Source organism: Pristis pectinata, chromosome 3 (genome assembly GCF_009764475.1).
Source record: "Pristis pectinata isolate sPriPec2 chromosome 3, sPriPec2.1.pri, whole genome shotgun sequence".
NCBI classification, from domain to species: Eukaryota; Metazoa; Chordata; class Chondrichthyes; order Rhinopristiformes; family Pristidae; genus Pristis; species Pristis pectinata.
The window spans coordinates 123,372,357-123,392,583 of record NC_067407.1 but is presented as its reverse complement, the minus strand read 5'-3'; the positions used below and the strand labels follow the sequence as shown (position 1 = coordinate 123,392,583).

At 42.7% G+C, this 20,227-nt stretch overlaps 1 protein-coding gene across 4 annotated transcripts in view; it reads right to left on the bottom strand.

Moving 5' to 3' along the window:
* Positions 1-20,227, bottom strand: part of LOC127568408 (regulator of G-protein signaling 7) — a 365,436-nt gene that overhangs the window by 149,500 nt on the left and 195,709 nt on the right. For 2 of the 4 annotated variants that reach the window (XM_052012099.1, XM_052012101.1), the window contains exon 3: positions 5,576-5,672. In XM_052012099.1, the coding sequence (XP_051868059.1) occupies positions 5,576-5,672 (97 nt within the window). Of the gene's footprint in view, positions 1-5,575; positions 5,673-6,041; positions 6,127-20,227 lie in introns of those variants that run through there. The other 2 variants (XM_052012100.1, XM_052012102.1) reach the window with 2 other exon arrangements.

Here is a 20,227-nt window from a genome sequence, read left to right as displayed (position 1 = left end):
GCAACTCAAAACACTTCAGAGCTATCACCAACACTGTCTCCTCAAAATCCTCCAAATCCACTCAAAGAATAAAGAAACCAACATCAGTTTTATCTCCCTGGCCACCACTCCCAGCATGAAGGCCCTAATTACACTGAGATGGCAGGACACTTCGCTTATCAGACTTCCAAAGAAGCCACTCTAACCCAAGCCCCATTACCATCATGGGAATAGATCACCAAGTGAAAAGAAGAGATGATTCAAAGATGTGCTCAAAGCTTTCCTGAAAAGATGTAACGTCCCCAAGACTCCCTGTCCTGTGGCGCCTTCCCAAGCAACCAGAGGAGATGCGACACTGAGCATTCACCTCTTCCTCTCCCACCTTTGGGGACCCAAACAATCATTCCATGCGAAGCAGCGATTCACTTGCACTTGGTCCAATCTAGCGCAGTGCTTTCGGTTGTCAGTGTGGCCTGCTCTGAAATGGAGAAACCAAACGCAGCTTGGGTGATCGCTTTGCAGAGCATCTTTGCTCCATCTGCAGGAGTGATGCTGAGTGTCCTGTTGCATGCCACTTTAATTCTCACTGTCACTCCCTTTCCAACCGGACTGTGGCCTCCTCCACTGCCACATTGAGGTGCAATGTAAACAAGAGGAACAACATCTTATCTTCAGACTAGGAGTTTTGCAACTTTCTGAAATAAACACTGAATTTTCCATCTTCAGGTAAACTGCTCTCTTAGTGTTCCCAATATCATACCTACGTCTCTTTCTCACCCTGTTTCTTCTAAGTGCCTCGTTAATGGTCAGTACTCATGCTCCTTACCATTTGATCTGTCTTAACCTCTCTCCACATGGTGTTTTATCTCACATCTCAATCCTCCCTCAGTTCTGCTTTCAAATGTGGAAACCCTCCATTCATCCCCTGGTTTTGAGGAAGAGACCCTGATCTAAAACATTGACTGGTTTCTCTTTCCTTAGATGCTGCTTGACTGGCTGAATTCTTCCAGTACTTTTGATTTTGTTATCTATCAGTGCCTCATTGACCGGAGCCTCTAAAATCCTTCACGATAGAGAATTCCGAAGAGCCATTACCTTCTGTATGAAGAAAATTTTCCTCATCTCTGTCCTAAATGGCCTCCCCTTGTTCTGACCTGGTTCTTGACTCCTGAGCCACAGAAAAAAATTGCAGACATTTTAACCTGCTTCATTCTGAGGTTCCCACCTGCTTTAAGAAGGCCACTATCATCCCAGTACCTAAGAGAAACAAGGCAATGTGCCTCAATGACTACTGCCCAGTGGCTCTGACATCCACTATCATGAAGTGCTTCGAGAGTCTGGTCATGGCACGCATCAACTCCAGCCTCCCAGACAACCTCGACCTACTGCCGAAACACGTCTAGAGTGGATGCCATCTCCCTGGCCCTACATTCATCTCTGGAGCATCTGGACAGTAAAAACACCTATGTTAGACTGTTGTTTATTGACTACAGCTCCACCTTCAATACTATAATTCCAAGCAAACTCATCACCAAACTCCAAGACCTGGGACTCAACACCTCCCTTTGCAACTGGATCCTTGACTTCCTGACCAACAGACCATAATCAGTGAGGATAGGCAGCAACACCTCTGCCACAATTATTCTCAACACTGGTGCTCCACAAGGCTGTGTCCTCAGCCCCCTACTCCACTTCCTATACACTTATGACTAGGTGGCCAGATTCTGCTCTAACTACATTTGCAAATTTGCAGATGATACCACCATAGTGGGCTGTATCTCAATTAACGATGAGTCAGAGTACAGGAAGGAGATAGAGAGCTTAGTGACATGGTGTCATACAACAACCTTTCCCTCAATGTCAACAAAAGAGTTGGTCATTGACTTCAGGAAGGGGGGCAGTGTACATGCACCTGTCTACATCAATGGTGCTGAGGTTGAGAGGATTGAGAGCTTCAAGTTCCTAGGAGTGAAAATCACCAATAGCCTGTCCTGTTTCAACTACGTAGATGCCACGGCCAAGAAAGCTCACCAGTATCTCTACTTCTTCAGGAGGCTAAAGAAATTCGGCATGTCCCCTTTGACCTTCACCAATTTTTATTGATGCACCATAGAAAGCATCCTACCTGGATGCATCACAGCTTGGTGTGGCAACTGCTCTGCTTGTGACCTCAAGAAACTGCAGAGAGTTGTGGACACAGCTCAGCACCTCATGGAAACCAGTCTTCCCTCCATGGACTTTGTCTATACTTCTCACTGCCTCAGTAAAGCAGTCAGCATAATCAAAGACCCCACCCACCCAGGTCATTCTCTCTTCTCCCCTCTCCCATCGAGCAGAAGATAAAAAAGCCTGAAAGCACGTACCACCAGGCTCAAGGACAGCTTCTATCCCGCTGTTATAAGACTATTGAACGGTTCCCCAGTACGATAAAGTGGACTCTTAACCTCACAATCTACCTCGTTATGACATTGCACCTTTTTGTCTACCTGCACTGCACCTTCTCTGTAACTGTAGCACTTTATTCTGCATTCTGTTGTTGTTTTACCTTGTACTACCTCAATGCACTACGTAATGAATTAATCTGTATGAACGGTATGTAAGACAAGTTTTTCACTGTATCTTGGTCCATGTGACAATAATAAACCAACTTACCAATTTACCAATTTACCAGATCAAGCCCAATGAGAGTTTTGTAAGTTTCAATAAGATCACTTCTCATTCTTTGAAAATCAATAGAACACAGGCAGACTCAGTCTTTCACATGGCAAACCCACAATCCCAGAACCGGTCTAATGACTCTTCATTGCATTCCTGTTTTAGGCAAGGAGATTAAAACTGTGCACAATATTCCAACCCTATGTAATTGCAGTAAAACTTCTTCACTTCTGTACACCAATCCTTCCACAATAAAAGGCAACATTTGCCTTCCTGATTACTAGAGTCATAGAGTCATACAGCACGGAAACAGGCCCTTCGGCCCAACTGGTCCATGCCAACCACAGCATCCTCCCTGCTAGTCCCAGTTGTCTGCGTTCAGCACATAACCCTCTAAGCCCATCCCCTCCATGTACCTATCCAAATGCCTCTTAAATGTTGCAATTGTACCCGCCTCAACCACTTCTTCTGGCAGCTCATTCCAGGTACTCTCTACCCTCTGTGCAAAGAAGTTACCTCTCCGGTCTCTTTTAAATCTCTCCCCTCTTATCTTGTATCTGTACCCTCTATGGACTCTCCAGCCCTGGGAAAAAGACTATGACCATCCACCTTACCCATACCCCTCATGATTTTATAAACTTCTATGAGGTCATTTCTCATTCTCCTACACTCCAAGGAATAATAATCCAGTGTGGCCAACTTCTCCCTATAACGCAAGTCCTCCAGTCCAGGCAGCATCCTTGTAAATCTCTGCTGCACCCTCTCCAGCTTGTCAATGTCTTTCCTATAATAGGGTGACCAAATCTGTGCACAATACTCCAAGTGCAGCCTCACCAACGACTTATATAACCGCAACATAATGTCCCTACTCCGTAACTCGATGCCCTGACTGATGAAGGCCAGCACGCTAAATGCCTTCTTCACCACCCTGTCTACTTTTGCGTGGCTCCTTTCAGTGAACTGTGCACTTGTACTCCCAGATCCCCCTGTTACACAACACTCATCAGTGCCCTGCCATTCACTGTACATGTCCTACCCTGGTTTGACTGTCTAAAATGCATCACCTCACATTTATCTGAAATCCATTTGCCATTCCTCAGCCCATCTCCCTAACTGATCAAGATCTCTTTGCAATGCCCTGTAACCTGCTTCACTATCAACAAGACCCCCTAATTTAGTATCATCAGCAAACTTGCTAATCGTGCCATGTACATCCATAGCCAAATCATTTACATACATAATGAATAACAGAGGTCCCAACACTAACCCCTGGGGCACCCCACTAGTCACAGGCCTCCAGTCAGAGAATTGACCTTCAATCATCACCCTCTGCTTCCTATCATCGAGCCAATTTGGAATCCACCTGGCTAGCTCCCCTGAATCCCATGAAGCATCATCTTCCAGATCAGCCTGCCATGCGGGACCTTGTCAAGAGGCCTCACTAAGGTCCATATAGACAACATCCACTGCCCTACCTTCATCTATCCCCTTAGGTACCTCTTTGAAAAACTCCAAAAGATTTGTCAGACATGACTTCCCACGCACAAAACCATGCTGACTATTCCTGATCAGGCCTTGACAATCCGAGTAATGGTAACCTTGTCCCTCAGAATTCCCTCCAATAACTTCCCTACAACTGAAGTCAGACTCACCAGCCTGTAGTTCCCTGGCCTGTCTTTGTTACCCTTCTTGAACAATGGAGTAACATTGCCAGCCTCCAGTCTTCCGAAACTTCGCCAGTGGCTAACGATGAAGCAAATATCTCTACAAGGACCTCTGCGATTTCTTCCCTGGCCTCCCGTAACATCTGGGTGTGCACTTGGTCATTCCCTGGGGATTTGCCCACCTTAATGCACTTCAAGTCTGCAAATACCTCCTTCCTTGTAATATGCATACAATCCATAACCTCACTACTTATTACCCTCATTTCTCTGGCATCCATGATATTCTCCTCAGTAAACACTGAGGAGAAGTAGACATTAAAAATCTTGGCCATCTCCTGGTGCTCCACACATAGGCAGCCTTGATGGACTTTAAGAGGACCTAGTCTTTTGCTTGTCACCCTTTTACTGATAATATAACTGAAAAACCTTTTGGGATTATCTTTAACCCTGCCTGCCAAATCCACCTCATACCCTCTTTTTGCCCTCCTGATTTCCCTTTTAAGCCTTTTTATATCCTTCGAGGGATTTATTTGTACCCAGGTTTTGTACTGGCTACACCTGTTTGTTGGTGTTACTTGTGCACAAGGACACCTAGGCCCCTTAAATATCAACAGTTTGCAGTCTCTCACCATCTTCTTTTCTGCTTTGTGCACTAAAGTAGATGACCTCATATTTATCTTATTATATTCTATGATCCCCCCCCCCATCCCTTACTTAGCTTCTCCATTTCCCTTTGAAGCCCCTTTACATCTTCCTCTCCACTCGATGTGTGTACAGACCGACATATTCTTATTTGGACCACTGCATGCAGGCTTCAAAAACCTGGAATTCCCTCTGCTCCCTGGAATCCCCTGTAATTTTCACTGATTACCAAATACTCCAGATCAAATCTAGATTTCTCCAGCTCAAATCTGGATTGATCACAGGTGGGTAAGCATCTCACAGAACATTTTGCTTCCAAGATTCCAGCTGCCAATCATCTGCTAGATTGACACGGTACATCCGTTTTCCCCCAACACTCATTGGCCATTTGTTGGGGGTTTGAATAACTTAACTATTACATACTCGGAGTTACAGTGGGGACAGGGCAGGTGGGTGGGGTCAGTGGATTGCTATCCAGCCCAGGGTTGGCTGAACCCAAACCTTTTGAAGAATACTGATTAGTTTAAATTAGTCCGGTGCTCAATGTTGTCTGTGATGGCAGAATTCAGTAACTTCTCCACAATTGATGCTGAACTAACATTAACATGACTTAAATGATAAAATGAGTTTCTTACCAGAAAATACACTAGGGATCTTTGACAAAAAACTTTTGACTGTGCGGATTGGAATCCCATTTTTCTCTTCTTGCATTCGTGCTATGACATCTTCCATCTGCAACAAAATGAGAAGGAATGTTCATTGTGCTGTTTGTGCTTTGTGCTTTCTTTAAAATGAATTTTCAGGTGGCATTATTTTGTTATTTTTTAAGGTGGGGAATTGGCTTGCCTTCTCCACGTGATCTAACTTTATATTTGTCGTAAGGCTGTCCTTTGTCTAAAGGATCATTAGGATAAACCATGAAATTGTTAATAAAAAAGTTTATTATCCACAAGAAAATAAAACACCATTAAAATAAGCATTTTTGGTCTTTTCACAACTTGGAATTGCTTTAGCAATGATTTAAAAATCCTTTCTATCTCCCCAAACAGTGTATCACTTTCAAAAACAAATATCTGACTCAGTATACATGCTGATACATACACTCATTGCTTTGCTCTTTAAATATCTTTATGGATGCAACTTGTGATGTAGTACACGATTTTTCTCCTGGTCAGATCAGATATTCCAGAAACAAACTCTAAGGCAGCATCCAAGCAATGACAGAGTTGTGAGTGAGGAATCAGTGAGACCCGGGGAATTTAATGTCCTTTATTTGTTTGAACTACAGTGCTGGGCCAGTTGCTTGCCAATGTTTGGCTTCTTCAAGTACAACACCAGGACTGACTGACATTCTGTTTGTTTGCTTTCAGAGTCTTTAATGGAAACCAGTTACGTAGGTCTTCAGCCTGTCTGGAGCCAGGTTCTGCAAGTTGCTATGGCAATCTGTCGTTTTTGGTGTCTTTAATGATGTGTAATTCAACAGTCTTTCTTCATTCAGCCTGTCTGGAGCCGATTTTATTCTTTTATATAAAGCTTTTGTTTATCTTACCTATTTTTAAATACATCTCGAATCTTTATTCTGCAACTCACTCCAAGTCAAATAACGTGCTTATTTATCGAAATTGTCAGATTGTTTGCCCAACATCCAACATTGCATGAACAGAAAGGTCCTGCTACTAAACATTGAGAAGACCAAAGACATTGTCATCAACCCTACTATAAATTCCATTCCCCAGCCATCAACTCCAATCTCTGATGAGCGGTTGAAACTGAACCAGACTGTTAGTAACTGTGGCTTTTAGTTAATCATGGGACAAAATTCAGACCCCAACTCCAATCCATCACTAAAATGGCCTACCTCCATTTCACTAACTCACCTTAACTTAGCTGCTGCTAAAATCTTCAGTCAAGTCAATGCTACTACCAGAACTTGATCACTTCAATCCATGTCTGGGTCATCTTCCTCCCAATGTTTGAAAGTGTTCTAAACTCTCCTGCCTGTGTCCTAATTCGTACCAAGTCCAGTTCACCCATCAGCCCAGTGCATGCTGGTTTTGCATTGATTCCCAGTTAAACAGCGGCTCAAGTTTAAAATTCCCACCCTGGTTTTCAAATCTCCTCATAGTCTCACTCCTCCCAATTGCTAATCTCATTCAGCCCCATAACTTACTGAAACCTCTGTCCTCTTCCAACTCTGACCTCTTGAGCATTCTTGAACTACATCACAACACCAATGGGGGCCTGGTTTGCAGCTGCTAAGGTCCTATTCTGACAAAGGGTTCTAGACCTGAATAATTAACTCTTCCTCTCTCCACAGATGCTGCCTGACCCACTGAGAGTTTCCAGCAGTTTCTGTTTTTATTCCTGTGCTCTGGAATTTCCTAACATTACACTGGCACGAGAAAATTACATGCAGCTATAAATACTCTTGGCTCATGAAAAACTGATTTCAGTTTTGTTCTGAACACCTACATCTTTGCCTAAGCTTTTGGTCCTAAAATCTCCCTTGGGAGTTCAGTGATAAATCTTGTCCAACAGCACTCATGTGAAGAAACACTGGATGTTTTGCTGCATTGAAGGCACTTTATAAATGCACGTTGTTGTTGTTCTTATCCCTACTTACCAACATTTGTTATGATATCCTCTCTGAATTTCTTTCTCCCAACAATTCTAAGCTGTTTGATTCTTTGGTTCAAGGCTCAAGGCTATAAGTTTCAGAAATATCATGGTCCTTCACAATTCAACAAAGTATAAATGCTATTTTAAATGTTTATCAACCAACATAGAGCAAAATATTGCAAATAGGGGTCCACTAATTAAGAAGTTGAATTAGACTGAATAGTTTCATCCCAAAAACAAACTGGCCTGAAAAATACCAGAACACATAAAAGGTCCTTTGCTTTCAGCATACATGTTAGCACAGATTCTAGCTGAACAAAGGTTCATCCAGAGTTTCTCACTGCTCCCCAAGGCAAACAACTAGACTTCGGCAGCGTTATGTAAGGAAAGCAAGGTCAGCAATAATAGCTACATACATTTATGTAACATTACATTAACCTCTCCAGTTTGTGTTGAGGTAAGCATGCTTTATCAGTGACAATTCAAATCAGATTTTCATTGATAACAAAACTGAAATCCATTTTGCACTGCAAGAGACAAGAGCATTTACTGTAGTATGCAACTCTATCAAATGGCCATTATAATCGAGCTATTGGAGGAATTCAGCCAACTTGCAATCTTCAAAATATTTTATTTTCTTAGGCATTCCTTTGGCTGCAAGGATGACTTGCTTCCACTTTGTGGCTTTGTGGGTTCTGAGGTGATTGATGAGGTCAATGTGGGAACAGCAAACTCTTCAAAAGGTGGGGCATGAAGTGTCTGATGGGACAGGCAGAAAGGTATGCTCCTTTCACCATTTATGTGGGGCTTCTGAGTGTTCCCAACACATGGTCTAGAGGATCTCAGCATCACCCTGAATGTTCCCAGTTAAAACATTTCCTTGAAGCAAACTAACAATACTGCCAATACCCCATTCTCATAAACAATTGTACAATATAGTGAAAAATAGACTACCTCTTGCAATATTATTCAGAGCATCAGTTACAGGTTTCTTTTCTATCTATTGTTACAATAAGGTAAATATTCTGTTGTTATAACTTTTAACTTTGAGGTAAATATTCTGTTGTTGTAAATTTTCTGTTGTAAAGGGTGCAGAGGAGATTTACCAGGATGCTGACTGGGTTGGAGAGCATGTTGTATGAGGATAGGTTGAACGAGTTAGGGCTTTTCTCTTTGGAGAGAAGGAGGATGAGAGGTGACCTGATAGAGGTGTACAAGAAGATAAAAGGCATAGATTGAATGGACAGGCAGAGAATTTTCCCAGGGCGGAAATGGCTAACACACAGGGGCATAATTTTAAGGTGATTGGAGGAAAGTACAGGGGGATATCAGAGGTAAGTTTTTTACACAGAGAGTGGTATGCGCTGCCAGGGGTGCTGGTAGAGGCAGATACCTTAGGGACATTTAAGAGACTCTTAGATAGGCACATGGATGATAGGAGAATGGAGGGGTATGTGGGAGGGAAGGGTTAGATTGATCTTAGAGTAGGTTAAAAGGTCGGCACAACATTGTGGGCCAAAGGGCCTGTACTGTGCTGTAATGTTCTATTTTCAATATTCTCAATTTACATTTTTGGGAATGTTTTGCAACAGCAAAGGCAATGACAAAGCTTGAAATCTTGTAACATTGAATATAAAGAAATGTAATCATTATGTTAGGGAAATATTTCTTTCAATGGAGAATCCAGATCTGACATATCATTTTCCCTTGTACAATGCTGTCTACCTCTCAACTGTGCAAACTCAGGCTGCAGCCAAAATGAATAAGCTATTTTAGTTTGCATCAATATTGCTCCTGTCCTACAACAACAACTTGCATTTATAGTGAAACTGCATTTTGTCTTTAACAAAGATTACTATCTTGAAAGTAGATTTTGAAAGGAGAATTTGGTCATGGTAGCATTATATTTTATGTCACCTGTAATTCAGATGGTTGCACCCTTGGTTCTGGATTACAAAATCCCACTCCAGAGACCAAAATCTGGGCTGACACCTCAGTGCTACAATATTGTAGGTGCTCTGGAGGGATGTTAAATTAAATCTCTCCCACTTACTCAGATAGATATAAAAAATCCCATTCTAGTACTCTAAATAGCAGGATGTTCTGGCCAATATTTCTCCCTCAGTCAATGTTTCCAAAATAGAATATCGTTCATCATCATATTGTCTGTTATGATGACTGCCACATATCCTGCAGTTCAAAGTACTTCAACTGTTGTAAAGCACTCAGGAATGTTTAGGGAAGCAAAAGGCACAATGTAGTTACAAGACTCTCCTTCTCTCCTTTAGGAAGGCTGAGCTGGGCCTGGAAGCATGATGCTGACATGACTTCACCATAATGTAGTTTGCTTCTTGAGCACAAGCTTTTAAGATAAGCGCACATTTGTTAATAATATATTTACTCTGGTATTCAAAAGCATGTTTTTGGGTGGGGGGGGAGGGACTGGGGAGATGGAATTAGGTGGTTTTGGGGAGTGGAACTGGTAGAGGTTGCCAGTACCTTAGTGTGACCAGGAGGAGCCCTCTCAAAGGACGGTCAAAAGCATGAGTATCCAATTAACACCTGACTCTGTTGTAAATTTGATGTGTGAGTGGAGGTTTAATCATTCTGCCTGCATTCTACACTAATATTGCAGTGCATTTAGCACTTCTTTCACACTCAAAGCCCTAGTCAATCCAATGAATCTGTGTAACATTAGCATGTTTTTGAGTCAAGGTTGATGAAATCAATGAGAAAGGGAAAATGTACTATAAACAGCTTCCTAACTATATCCCATGGCATGATGGGAATACCCTCACCAGGAGGACTGCAGCAGTTCAGGAAAAGACTTTTGGACAGGTACATGGATAGGAAAGGTTTAGAGGAATATGGGTTAAATGTGGGCAAATGGGACTAGCTTGGATGGGCAAACTAGTCCCACTTAGTCTCCCGCACTTCACAAGCCAGCCTCTGTCTCTTCACAAACTGGTGAAGCTTCCGGCAACTCACCTCGTATAGTTTCTGGCATCTGATCAGAGGATGATGTTCTAATTATTCCAGATAAAAAATTAATATTTTCTGAGTGGATGCGAGAGAATTGGAATTGGAATTGGTTTATTATTGTCACATGTACTGAGGTACAGTGAAAAGCTTATCTTGAATACTGTTCATAATTGAGGTAGTACAAGGTAAAACAATAACAGAAAGCAGAATAAAGTGCAACAGCTACAGAGAAAGTGCAGTGCAGGTAGACAATAAGGTGCAATGTCATAACGAAGTAGATTGTGAGGTCAAGAGTCCACCTTATTGCACCAGGGAACCATTAAATAGTCTTATAACAGCGGGGTAGAAGCTGTCTTTGAACCTAGAGGTACATGCTTTCAGGCTTTTGTATCTTCTGCCTTATGGGAAAGGGAAGAGAGAATATTCAGGGTGGGTGGGGACTTTGATTACGCAGGCTGCTGTACCGAGGCAGTGAAAAGTATAGACAGAGTCCATGAAGTGGAGGTTGGTTTCCGTGATGTGCTGAGCTGTGTCTACAACTCTCTGCAGTTTCTTTTGCTCACAGACAGAGCAGTTGCCATTCTAAGCTGTGCTGCATCTGGATAGGATGCTTTCTATGGTGCATTAATAAAAATTGATGAGGGTCAAAGGGGACATGCCAAATTTCTTTAGCCTCTTGAGGAAGTAGAGGCGCTGGTGAGCTTTCGTAGCCATGGTGTCTATGTGGTTGGACCAGGACAGGTTATTGGTGATGTTCACTCCAAGGAACTTGAAGCTCTCAATCCTCTAAACCTCAGCACCATTGATGTAGACAGAGCATGTGCACCGCCCCTCTTTCTCGTTGCCTTGGTGTAGCAGCCAGCATAATCAAAGACCCCACCCACCCGAGACATTCTCTCTTCTCTACTCTTCCATCGGGTAGAAGATACAGGAGCCTGAGGGCACATACCACCAGTCTTAAGGACAGCTTCTATCCCACTGTGATAAGACTATTGAACGGTTCCCCTGTACAATGAGATGGACTATGACCTCATGATCTACCCTGTTGTGACCTTGCACCTTATTGCACTGCACTTTTTCTGTAGCTGTGACACTTTACTCTGTACTGTTATTGTTTTTACCTGTACTACATCAATGCACTCTGTACTAACTCAATGTAACTGCACTGTGTAATGAATTAACCTGTACGATTGGTTTGTAAGATAAGCTTTTCACTGTACCTCGGTACAAGTGACAATAATAAACCAATACCAATACCAATACCAATGACCAACTTTTTTGTTTTGCTGACATTGAGGGAAAGGATGTTGTCATGACACGATGTTACTAAGCTCTCTATTTCCTTCCTGTACTCCGACTCATTGTTATTTGAGATACGGCCCACTATAGTAGAATCATATGCAAACTTATAGATGGAGTTAGAGCAGAATCTGGCCATGCAGTCCTGAGTGTATAGGGAGTAGAGTAGGGGGCTGAGGGCGCAGCCTTGTGGAGGAACAGTGTTGAGAATAATCGAAGGATCCAGTTGCGGAGGGAGGTGTTGACTCCCAGGTCTTGGAGTTTGGTGATGAGTTTGCTTGGAATTATAGTATGGAAATATGACTCTTGGATCAAACCTTCCAATCAGGTTATGATAAAGGCAGCCATCATCAACAGTTTACTTGGCTAAAACTAAGCTTATCCGTCCCTCTTCCTGGTCAGCATGTCGTGTTTCTTCTCTCAGTCGTCAATTTAGATTAATATATTGGTTCTCAACTACAGTGGCAGAGACTGATCTGTACAGTTTAAGTGCCCAACAGTGGCTTGGACCCAGTTTTTGTGGTAAGATTGGGCCAGGTTAACATCAGATGCAAGGAGATAAAATTGACTTTAATATGTCTATAAAGTATCTAATAGAGGCTGCCAGATGATCTAACCCAGGTGTTCTGTACTAAGGCCATCTACCTCGATAGAATAGTTGCACTAAATTCAGGATCAGCATGGAGTCCAGGATGACCAAGGACAGGAAGTTCGGCTTGAGTTGAAAAACACAATGGCCTGGGCAGGCAAAAGGCCCACTCAATATTGTCCCTTGGCCTCATTTACAACAGACTACAGATGCCTACTGGACCAGGTCACTCATCAGCAGGGCCAATTAGAACTTTCAAGGTAAACATCTTCAGGTGGGTCTTGTATTGGGGTGTTGGCTGGTGACACTGGGTTGGGAGGAGTAGAAGATGAGGAATCAGGAGGGAGATAGATGAATGTGAGTGGACAATTACTGGCCAGGAAGGTGGAGCATCTCAAGACAAGGAGTTAAGAACCCTAGAGCACTGGCAGGCAATGATACAGAGAGATTACCAAAGGGGCAGAAATGGGGATCATGAGTTGCTGGTGGGAACTGAATTTCATTGATTCCTGAGTTCCCATCTCATCAATGTGCCCAAAGATACCTGTGCTTTCAATATAAAAAATTGAACAGTGTGCAAAATATATCATGTTGAAGTAAGACATGAGCCCAGCGATTGCAATACCTCTCATTGGAAAACAAGGCACTCTTAGCAGCTGTCTGCCTGAAAACCCTGCCAAATCTCCTTTCAATCAATTTACAAATGAGTCCACCATCACCTTCTCCCATTTACTCTACAGGCAGCCTACTGTGTTGTGTGCAGCCGGATTGATCTGCAATTATTTAAACACTCAACTACTCTACAGACCAAAAAGTGTTCTGCCAGCAAGCCAGTGAGATCAATTTCCCTCTGTATCTCTGCTGCATCTGCAGCTGGTCAGGCTGACAACTCTGCTTCGACAGAGAAAACACAGAAACATCAGAATGAGGAGCAGGGGCAGGCCATTCAGCTCCTTGCACTTGTTCCGTCATTTGAGAAGATTATAGCTGATCTTCTACCTCAACTTATGTCTTATGAGGATAGGTTGAGCGGGCTAGGGCTTTTCTCTTTGGAGAGAAGGAGAATGAGAGGTGACTTGATAGCGGTGTACAAGTTGATACGAGGCATAGATCGAGTGGACAGTCAGAGACTTTTTCCCCAGGCCGACAATGGGTAACAGGAGGGGACATAATTTTAAGGTGATTGGAGGAAGATATAAGGGAGATGTCAGGGGTACGTTTCTTACACAGAGAGTGGTGGGTGCGTGGAACGCACTGCTGGCAGAGGTTGTGGGGGCAGATACATTAGGGACATTTAAGAGACTCTTAGATAGACACATGAATGATAGAGAAATGGAGGGGTATGTGGGAGGGAAGGGTTAGGTAGATCTTAGAGCAGGTTAAAATGTTGGTACAACATTGTGGGCCGAAGGGCCTGTACTGTACTGTAATGCTCTATGTTCTATTAACTTTATTTCCCTGCCCTCTCACCTGAGAGGTTCTAACCAACTAACTCTGGACTGGGAGGAATCAAAAGAGAATCTTGGTGAAGGATCTCGACCCGAAATATCGACTATTTTCCTCCACAGATGCTGCCTGACCCGTTGAGTCCCTCCCGCAGTTTGTTTCGTTTGCTCCAGAGTCCAGCATCAACAGTCTCTTTTGTCACCATTGAAATCTTAAACTACTTGGTAAACAGGCAAATATTGGCTGCTGTTAAGGATCCATGGCAGCTTCCAGACTTTAGAGTGGGATCATGGCATCACTCATTGCTAAAGGCAGTTCAATGGGAATAAAACTTCTCGAGGCAGTTTGGTTCAACAGCGTGACAGAGTCATAGAGTCATAGAGCAATGCAGTACAGATACAGGTCCTTTGGCCCAATGAGTCTGTGCCGACCACTGTGCCCATCCTGATAGTCCCAATTTTCTCCAAGCCCCACTCCTCCATGTACCTATCCAAGTGCTTCTTAAGTGCTTCTATTGTGTCTTCCTCAACCACTTCCTCTGGCAGTTCATTCCATATACTCACCATCCTCTGCGTGAAAAAGTTGCCCCTCAGGTCCCTTTTAAATCTTTCCCCTCTCACCCTAAACCAATTTCCTTTAGTTTTGGACTAGGTTGGGGAAAAGGCTGTTATCATTCACCTTATCCATGCCTCTCATAATTTTAAACATTTCTATAAGGTTGTCCCTCATTCCCTAGGTTCCAAAGAATAAAGACCTAGCCTGGCCAACCTCTCCCTAGAACTCAGGCCCTCTAGTCCTGGCAACATCCTCGTACATCTTTTCTGCAGTCTTTCCAGTTTAACCACATCCTTCCTATAACAGGGTGATCAAAACTGTACACAGTACCCCAAGTGCAGCCTCAGCAACAAACTTACACAATTTTGATATCTCATAATGGAAATTGTGAATCCATGAGTTACAGTCATAGAGCGATACAGCACGGATACAGGCCCTTTGGCCCAATCAGTCCATGTCGACCATGGTGCCCACCCATCTAGTCCCAATTTCCTGTGTTCAGCCCATATCTCTCTCAGCCCCACCCTTGCATGTACCTATCAAAGTGCTTCTTAAATGACACCATTGTACCTGCCTCAAACACTTCCTCTGACAGCTTGTTACATATACTCACCACCATCTGCGTGGAAAAATTGACCCTCAGAGCCCATTTAAATTTTTCCCCTTTCACCCTAAATCTATGCCTCCCAGTTTTGGATTGCCCTACCCTGGGGAAAAGACTGTTACCATTCACCTTATCTATGCTTCTCTTAATTTTAAGCATTTCTATAAGGTTGCCACTCATTCTCCTACGTTCCAAGGAATAAAGACCCAGCCTGGCCAACCTCTCCCTATAACTCAGGCCCTCTAGTCCTGGCAACATTCTCATACATCTTCTCTACACCCTTTTTAGTTTAACCACGTCTTTTCTATAACAGGGTAACCAAAACTGTACACAGTACTCCAAGTGCGGCCTCACCAAAAACTTGTACAACTGCAACGTAATGTCCCAACTCCTATACTCAATGCTCTGACTGATGAAGGCCAGCTGTCTATCTGTGACACCACTTCCAATGAACTATGCACTCTTACTCCTAGGTCCCTCTGTTCCATTACACTCCCTAGTGTCCTACCATTCATAGTAAAGTCCTATGCTGGTTTGACTTTCCAAAATACATCACCTCACACATTTCTGTAATGAAATCCATTTACCACTCCTCAGCCCACTTCCCTAACTGATGAAGATCCCCTGTAATCTGTGATTACCTTCTTCACTATCAACACCACCTCCTAACTTCATGTCATCCGCAAACTTACTGATCAAGCCTTGTGTATCTGCATCCAAATCATTTATATAAATAATGAATAACAAGGGTCCCAGCACCAATCCCTGCAGCACACCACTGGTATGGAGAACCTCATACAAGAAAATGCATCAGCTGTTGGGTTTTAAGAATGAGAAATTTGAAATTTATACAAGGCCTAAAAATATCTGAAGAGAAACAAACCATTAAAAAAAACTCTTTTGTAAAGAGGAAAACCTCTCATGTGAAAACAAAGCAAAAACAATTCCTGGAGCGGGAATTTACTTGCTTAAATTGACTAAAGGACATCATTCAATGTCACACGTAATACCATGCCGATGATGGAGCAAAAAAGAACTAAGAATGACTCAAGGTTTTGAACAAAATAAGATCTATAAATACAATAAGGTTTGCTAAGAACTAACTGGTCAAGACAACACTTCCTTAAGAGAAAATGCCTGACTATTTCCTTCCTGCATGGAAAACTATTGGTTGAGTAAAAATATTAAAACAAAGAGGATAAAATAGAAAGGCTACCAAACTGTTCCATTTGGTAATCTTTTCAAAATGTGGAGTTTGCATTGAAAAATGTGGTGTTCATAACATACCATGAAACCATCCTCCTGAATTTCAAGCTCAGACAGAATTAAATTGTGTAAAATCCATAAAGAGAAGAACTCATTAAAGGTGACCTCAATTAATTTCCAAATGCCCCTCATATTATGCAGTTGACTATTTATAAAGCTCTGTTTATACTCAGTCTCCTAAATGATGGTGAATATTCCTGACACCTTCATTTACAATTGCACAGCATAGGGCAAAAAAAAATTGCCAAGCTTTAATGCACCTGCTCAAGCTTTTTCTCCAAGCAAGAAATGCTCCAGAATTCAAATTTAGTTCAATTTAATTGTAGCAATGCTTTGATGGGTAGACAATTGTAATCTTCTGGGAAATGTTAACTCCTTTACAGCTTTAGATGCCCTGCCTCTGACTCCCACCTTAAGTCAGAGGGGATATCATCCTTGCCAATACAGGGAGTCAAATGTACCGGGTGACGAGTGAGTTTGGTATTGGTTTATTATTGTCACTTGTACCAAGGTACAGTGAAAAACTTGTCTTGCATACCGATTGTACCAAGGTACAGTGAAAAACTTGTCTTGCATACCAATCGTACAGGTCAATTCATTACACAGTGCAGTTACTTTGGGTTAGTACAGAGTGCATTGGTAAAAACAAGAACAGTGCAGAGTAAAGTGTCACAGCTACAATAACGTGAAATAATGTGCAAGGTCACAACAAGGTAGATCGTGAGGTCATAGTCCACCTCATCATAGGAAGGTGGGGGGTTATGCGTGTCCACAGCCCACAGCCCACAGCAAGGTAACCAAGGAAATGGTCTCCAATTAAGTGCTGGAGAGGGGAATTAGTAAGGTGGGGTTCAGGGAAGGAGAGAGGGAGAGAGGGAGGAGATGTGGGAAAGTCCCAGAAAACACAAAAAGGCCAGCATAGCTCTGCTTTTGACACTTCTTGCTGTCACTAGATTTTGAGGGCATCCTTTAGACTGCATAGCCCCTAGTCTATACCGCAGTCGCAATTCCAGGTACATCCTGCTGGTAGTATCGGGCAGTGGCTTTCCCATTGAAACATGGCTCCTGTTCCTCCAATACATCCCATGGCTGGTTTCAGAAATGTTAAAACCAGGGAGGGGGAAAGGGATGAAGAGTAGCAGAAATGTTCTGGGAAGGTGACACAAAACCACACGTGTTACCTAATGCCTGCAACACCGGCTATGGTAAGTAAACAATTGGTAATTTCAATGTGGGAGGCAGGGCAGTTCTCAAATTATTTTTTACCGCCCCCCCCCAACAAATTTACCACTGGAAAACAATTAAAAAATGAAATGGTTCCACAGATGACACTGCCTCCTTTTCTGCTGCTTCTAATATCGTGAGTTCCAAACTGCACAGAATGGTACTTTTTGCATGTTGTGTAAATATGTATTATAGTTTCCGTGGTGTTATCTAGAATAGTCAGCTACTTGCTTTAAGTGGCAGACTGAACAAAAGGGGCCTTTGTCCTGATTGTTGCGGAGACATCAAGAGATTTGAAGGAGTTCAGCTCAGAGGTCATAATTGTAATTTCAACTCAAACAATCTTGCATTGGTGACATGTATGATTCAACTCTCAATGGGCGTAGCATATACAAGTGTGAGCGAACCTCTAAGAACTGAGCTTCGCTTGAATAAACTGTTGTACCAGACACTGCTGTTTAGCGTGAGAACGGCTGTCTTCAATAAGAGGTGCTCTGTTGTTAGCTCTGTTTAATCTAACTAACAGGGTTTGTAGCATAACTAAAGAAATGCATAGACATTGGATGGCATTAGATCGGCTGCCTTGGAAACACACATTTCTTCTTTCCAGGGCACTGCACTTGACTTGTTTATCAGTTGCCCTCGGAACTCCTTCCCCAACACTTGTGTGAACAGGCTGAATAGAAGGGATCTGCATTCCTTGGTGGAGAAGTCAAAAACGAACAGGAATAGATTTAAGGTAACTGGTGGAGGCAGAGGAAGAAAGTGTTTATACTCAGGAGTAGATATAGCCTGGGAAGCCCTGCCTGAAAGGGTGCTGGAGGGCAAAATCCATAATCATATTTTTTTTAAATATCTGGATGAGGATTAATGTGTAGTAGCCCATGCATCAATGAACTGAGCAGTGAAATTGATAGTCTGTTTGGCTCATTTTGGCTGGCATGGATATGATGGGCCAAAAGGCCTCAGCTATATTCAACAGTGATCACCCTTCTAGATCCGTATATATGTTGCTTGTGCCTGTTTCCAAAGTGTTTTAGGAGGTTTTTCTTGCTTTAAGGACACAATATAAATGAATAGTGGGTGTGAACTGTTAATGGCTTTAAGTGTTATTATGGGCACTTCAACTTTAAGACTATTTCTGCCTCCTGCATTGCTGATAAAAGCATATATTCAGCTACTGCTAATTGCATCACACATGCTGTGGCATTAATGAGCAGAATGGCACCATGCAGCTTGTTAAAATCATTAAAGCTGCATGACTCTCTGTCTCCTTTTATATATAAAAAATTCACAAGCATGCTGTAAAATAATTAAGTCCCAAAGAAAGGAAGAACACAACAGTGTTTTACTCGTGGATCAATTGATCGTGTATGTGCTAGCAAAATGGAGGAAACAGTGAACTTGTGTAAGAAAGCTGATTAAAGAGATCGGAGGTGCTCCTTTCGACATGTCAGGTGTTAAGCACTTCAGGTAGTGCTGTAGCAACAACTGCAGCCAGATCCTGTTGAGCTGTCAAGATTATTTTCAGTTCCAGCTAATTTAGTCCTGTTGGATGCAACCATTCAGATCTGGACCGACCACACTAACAAATGAAAATAGCCCGTGTAAATGAGATGGCTTGATGTCCCAGTGGTGGTTAGCGGAGAAAATGAAAAATAACCCTAACATCGCACACACCAGTAAGAAGTGTAAATTTTCCAGTTACTGGGCTGGAGCTCTGGGATTGTAACATCATCATCTTCATTCTCACTGAAGTCACCTTTGGCTGGCCTTGCTGGGTTTGAGGAGAGCAGCCTAATTAATTATGCATCACAAGCTCTCAGTCTGTATTGGTCCAGTCTCCAGGAGCTTCCTGACAACTTTACAAAGCTGCAACTGCTGTTTAAATAGGCAATTTAATTCTTCCTGGGCACAGACTTGGAAATGACTTGGTTGAGTTACAGAGCAGCTTTATTTGGTAATGATTGCGTAAGGTAAATAAATATAGTATTGTGTCCTGGGCCAGCCTCTCAACCTGGGGCTCTGTCCAGGGTGGATAACATAGAATCAATAGCCTGTTCAAAGTCAAATGGATGAGGGGGAGCAGGTTAATGAAATGTGTCATATGTTAAAGTTAGGAAATATTCCAACATGCCAAGGAAAGTGAACAAATGATGCATGCCACAAAGAATTTCATCTCCTCCACTTAACCCTAATTGAGCTTGTTAAAAATGTTCTTTGCAAATTTCACATTTCTGCCCATAATGCAGCAATCTTTTAACTGTCACTAAAATTGGACCTATTTTCCCCTTAAGTGGTAAACCCATAAACCAGCTTTACAGTACAACTTATTTGCAAGATACGTATTCATGTTCTCGCAAGTAAGTCAGGGTGCAGAGTGGACACTTTAGTTTTCAGCTAATCTTTGGATCTCCGCCGTTTCAATAGGTGCTTGTTTGCAGGAGAAGGCAGTGAAAACCCAGAATTAAAACTGAGTGAACTTGAACAGGCCACTGTCAACATCATAAAGCATAGAAAGCATCCTATCTGGATGTATCACGGCTTGGTATGGCAACTGTTCTGCCTAGGACCACAAGAAACTGCAGAGAGCTGTGGACACAGCCCAGCACGTCACAAAAACCAGCACCCCCTCCTTGGACTCTGTCTTTACCTCTTGCTGCCTTGGCAAAGCAGCCAGCATAATCAAAGACCCCACCCACC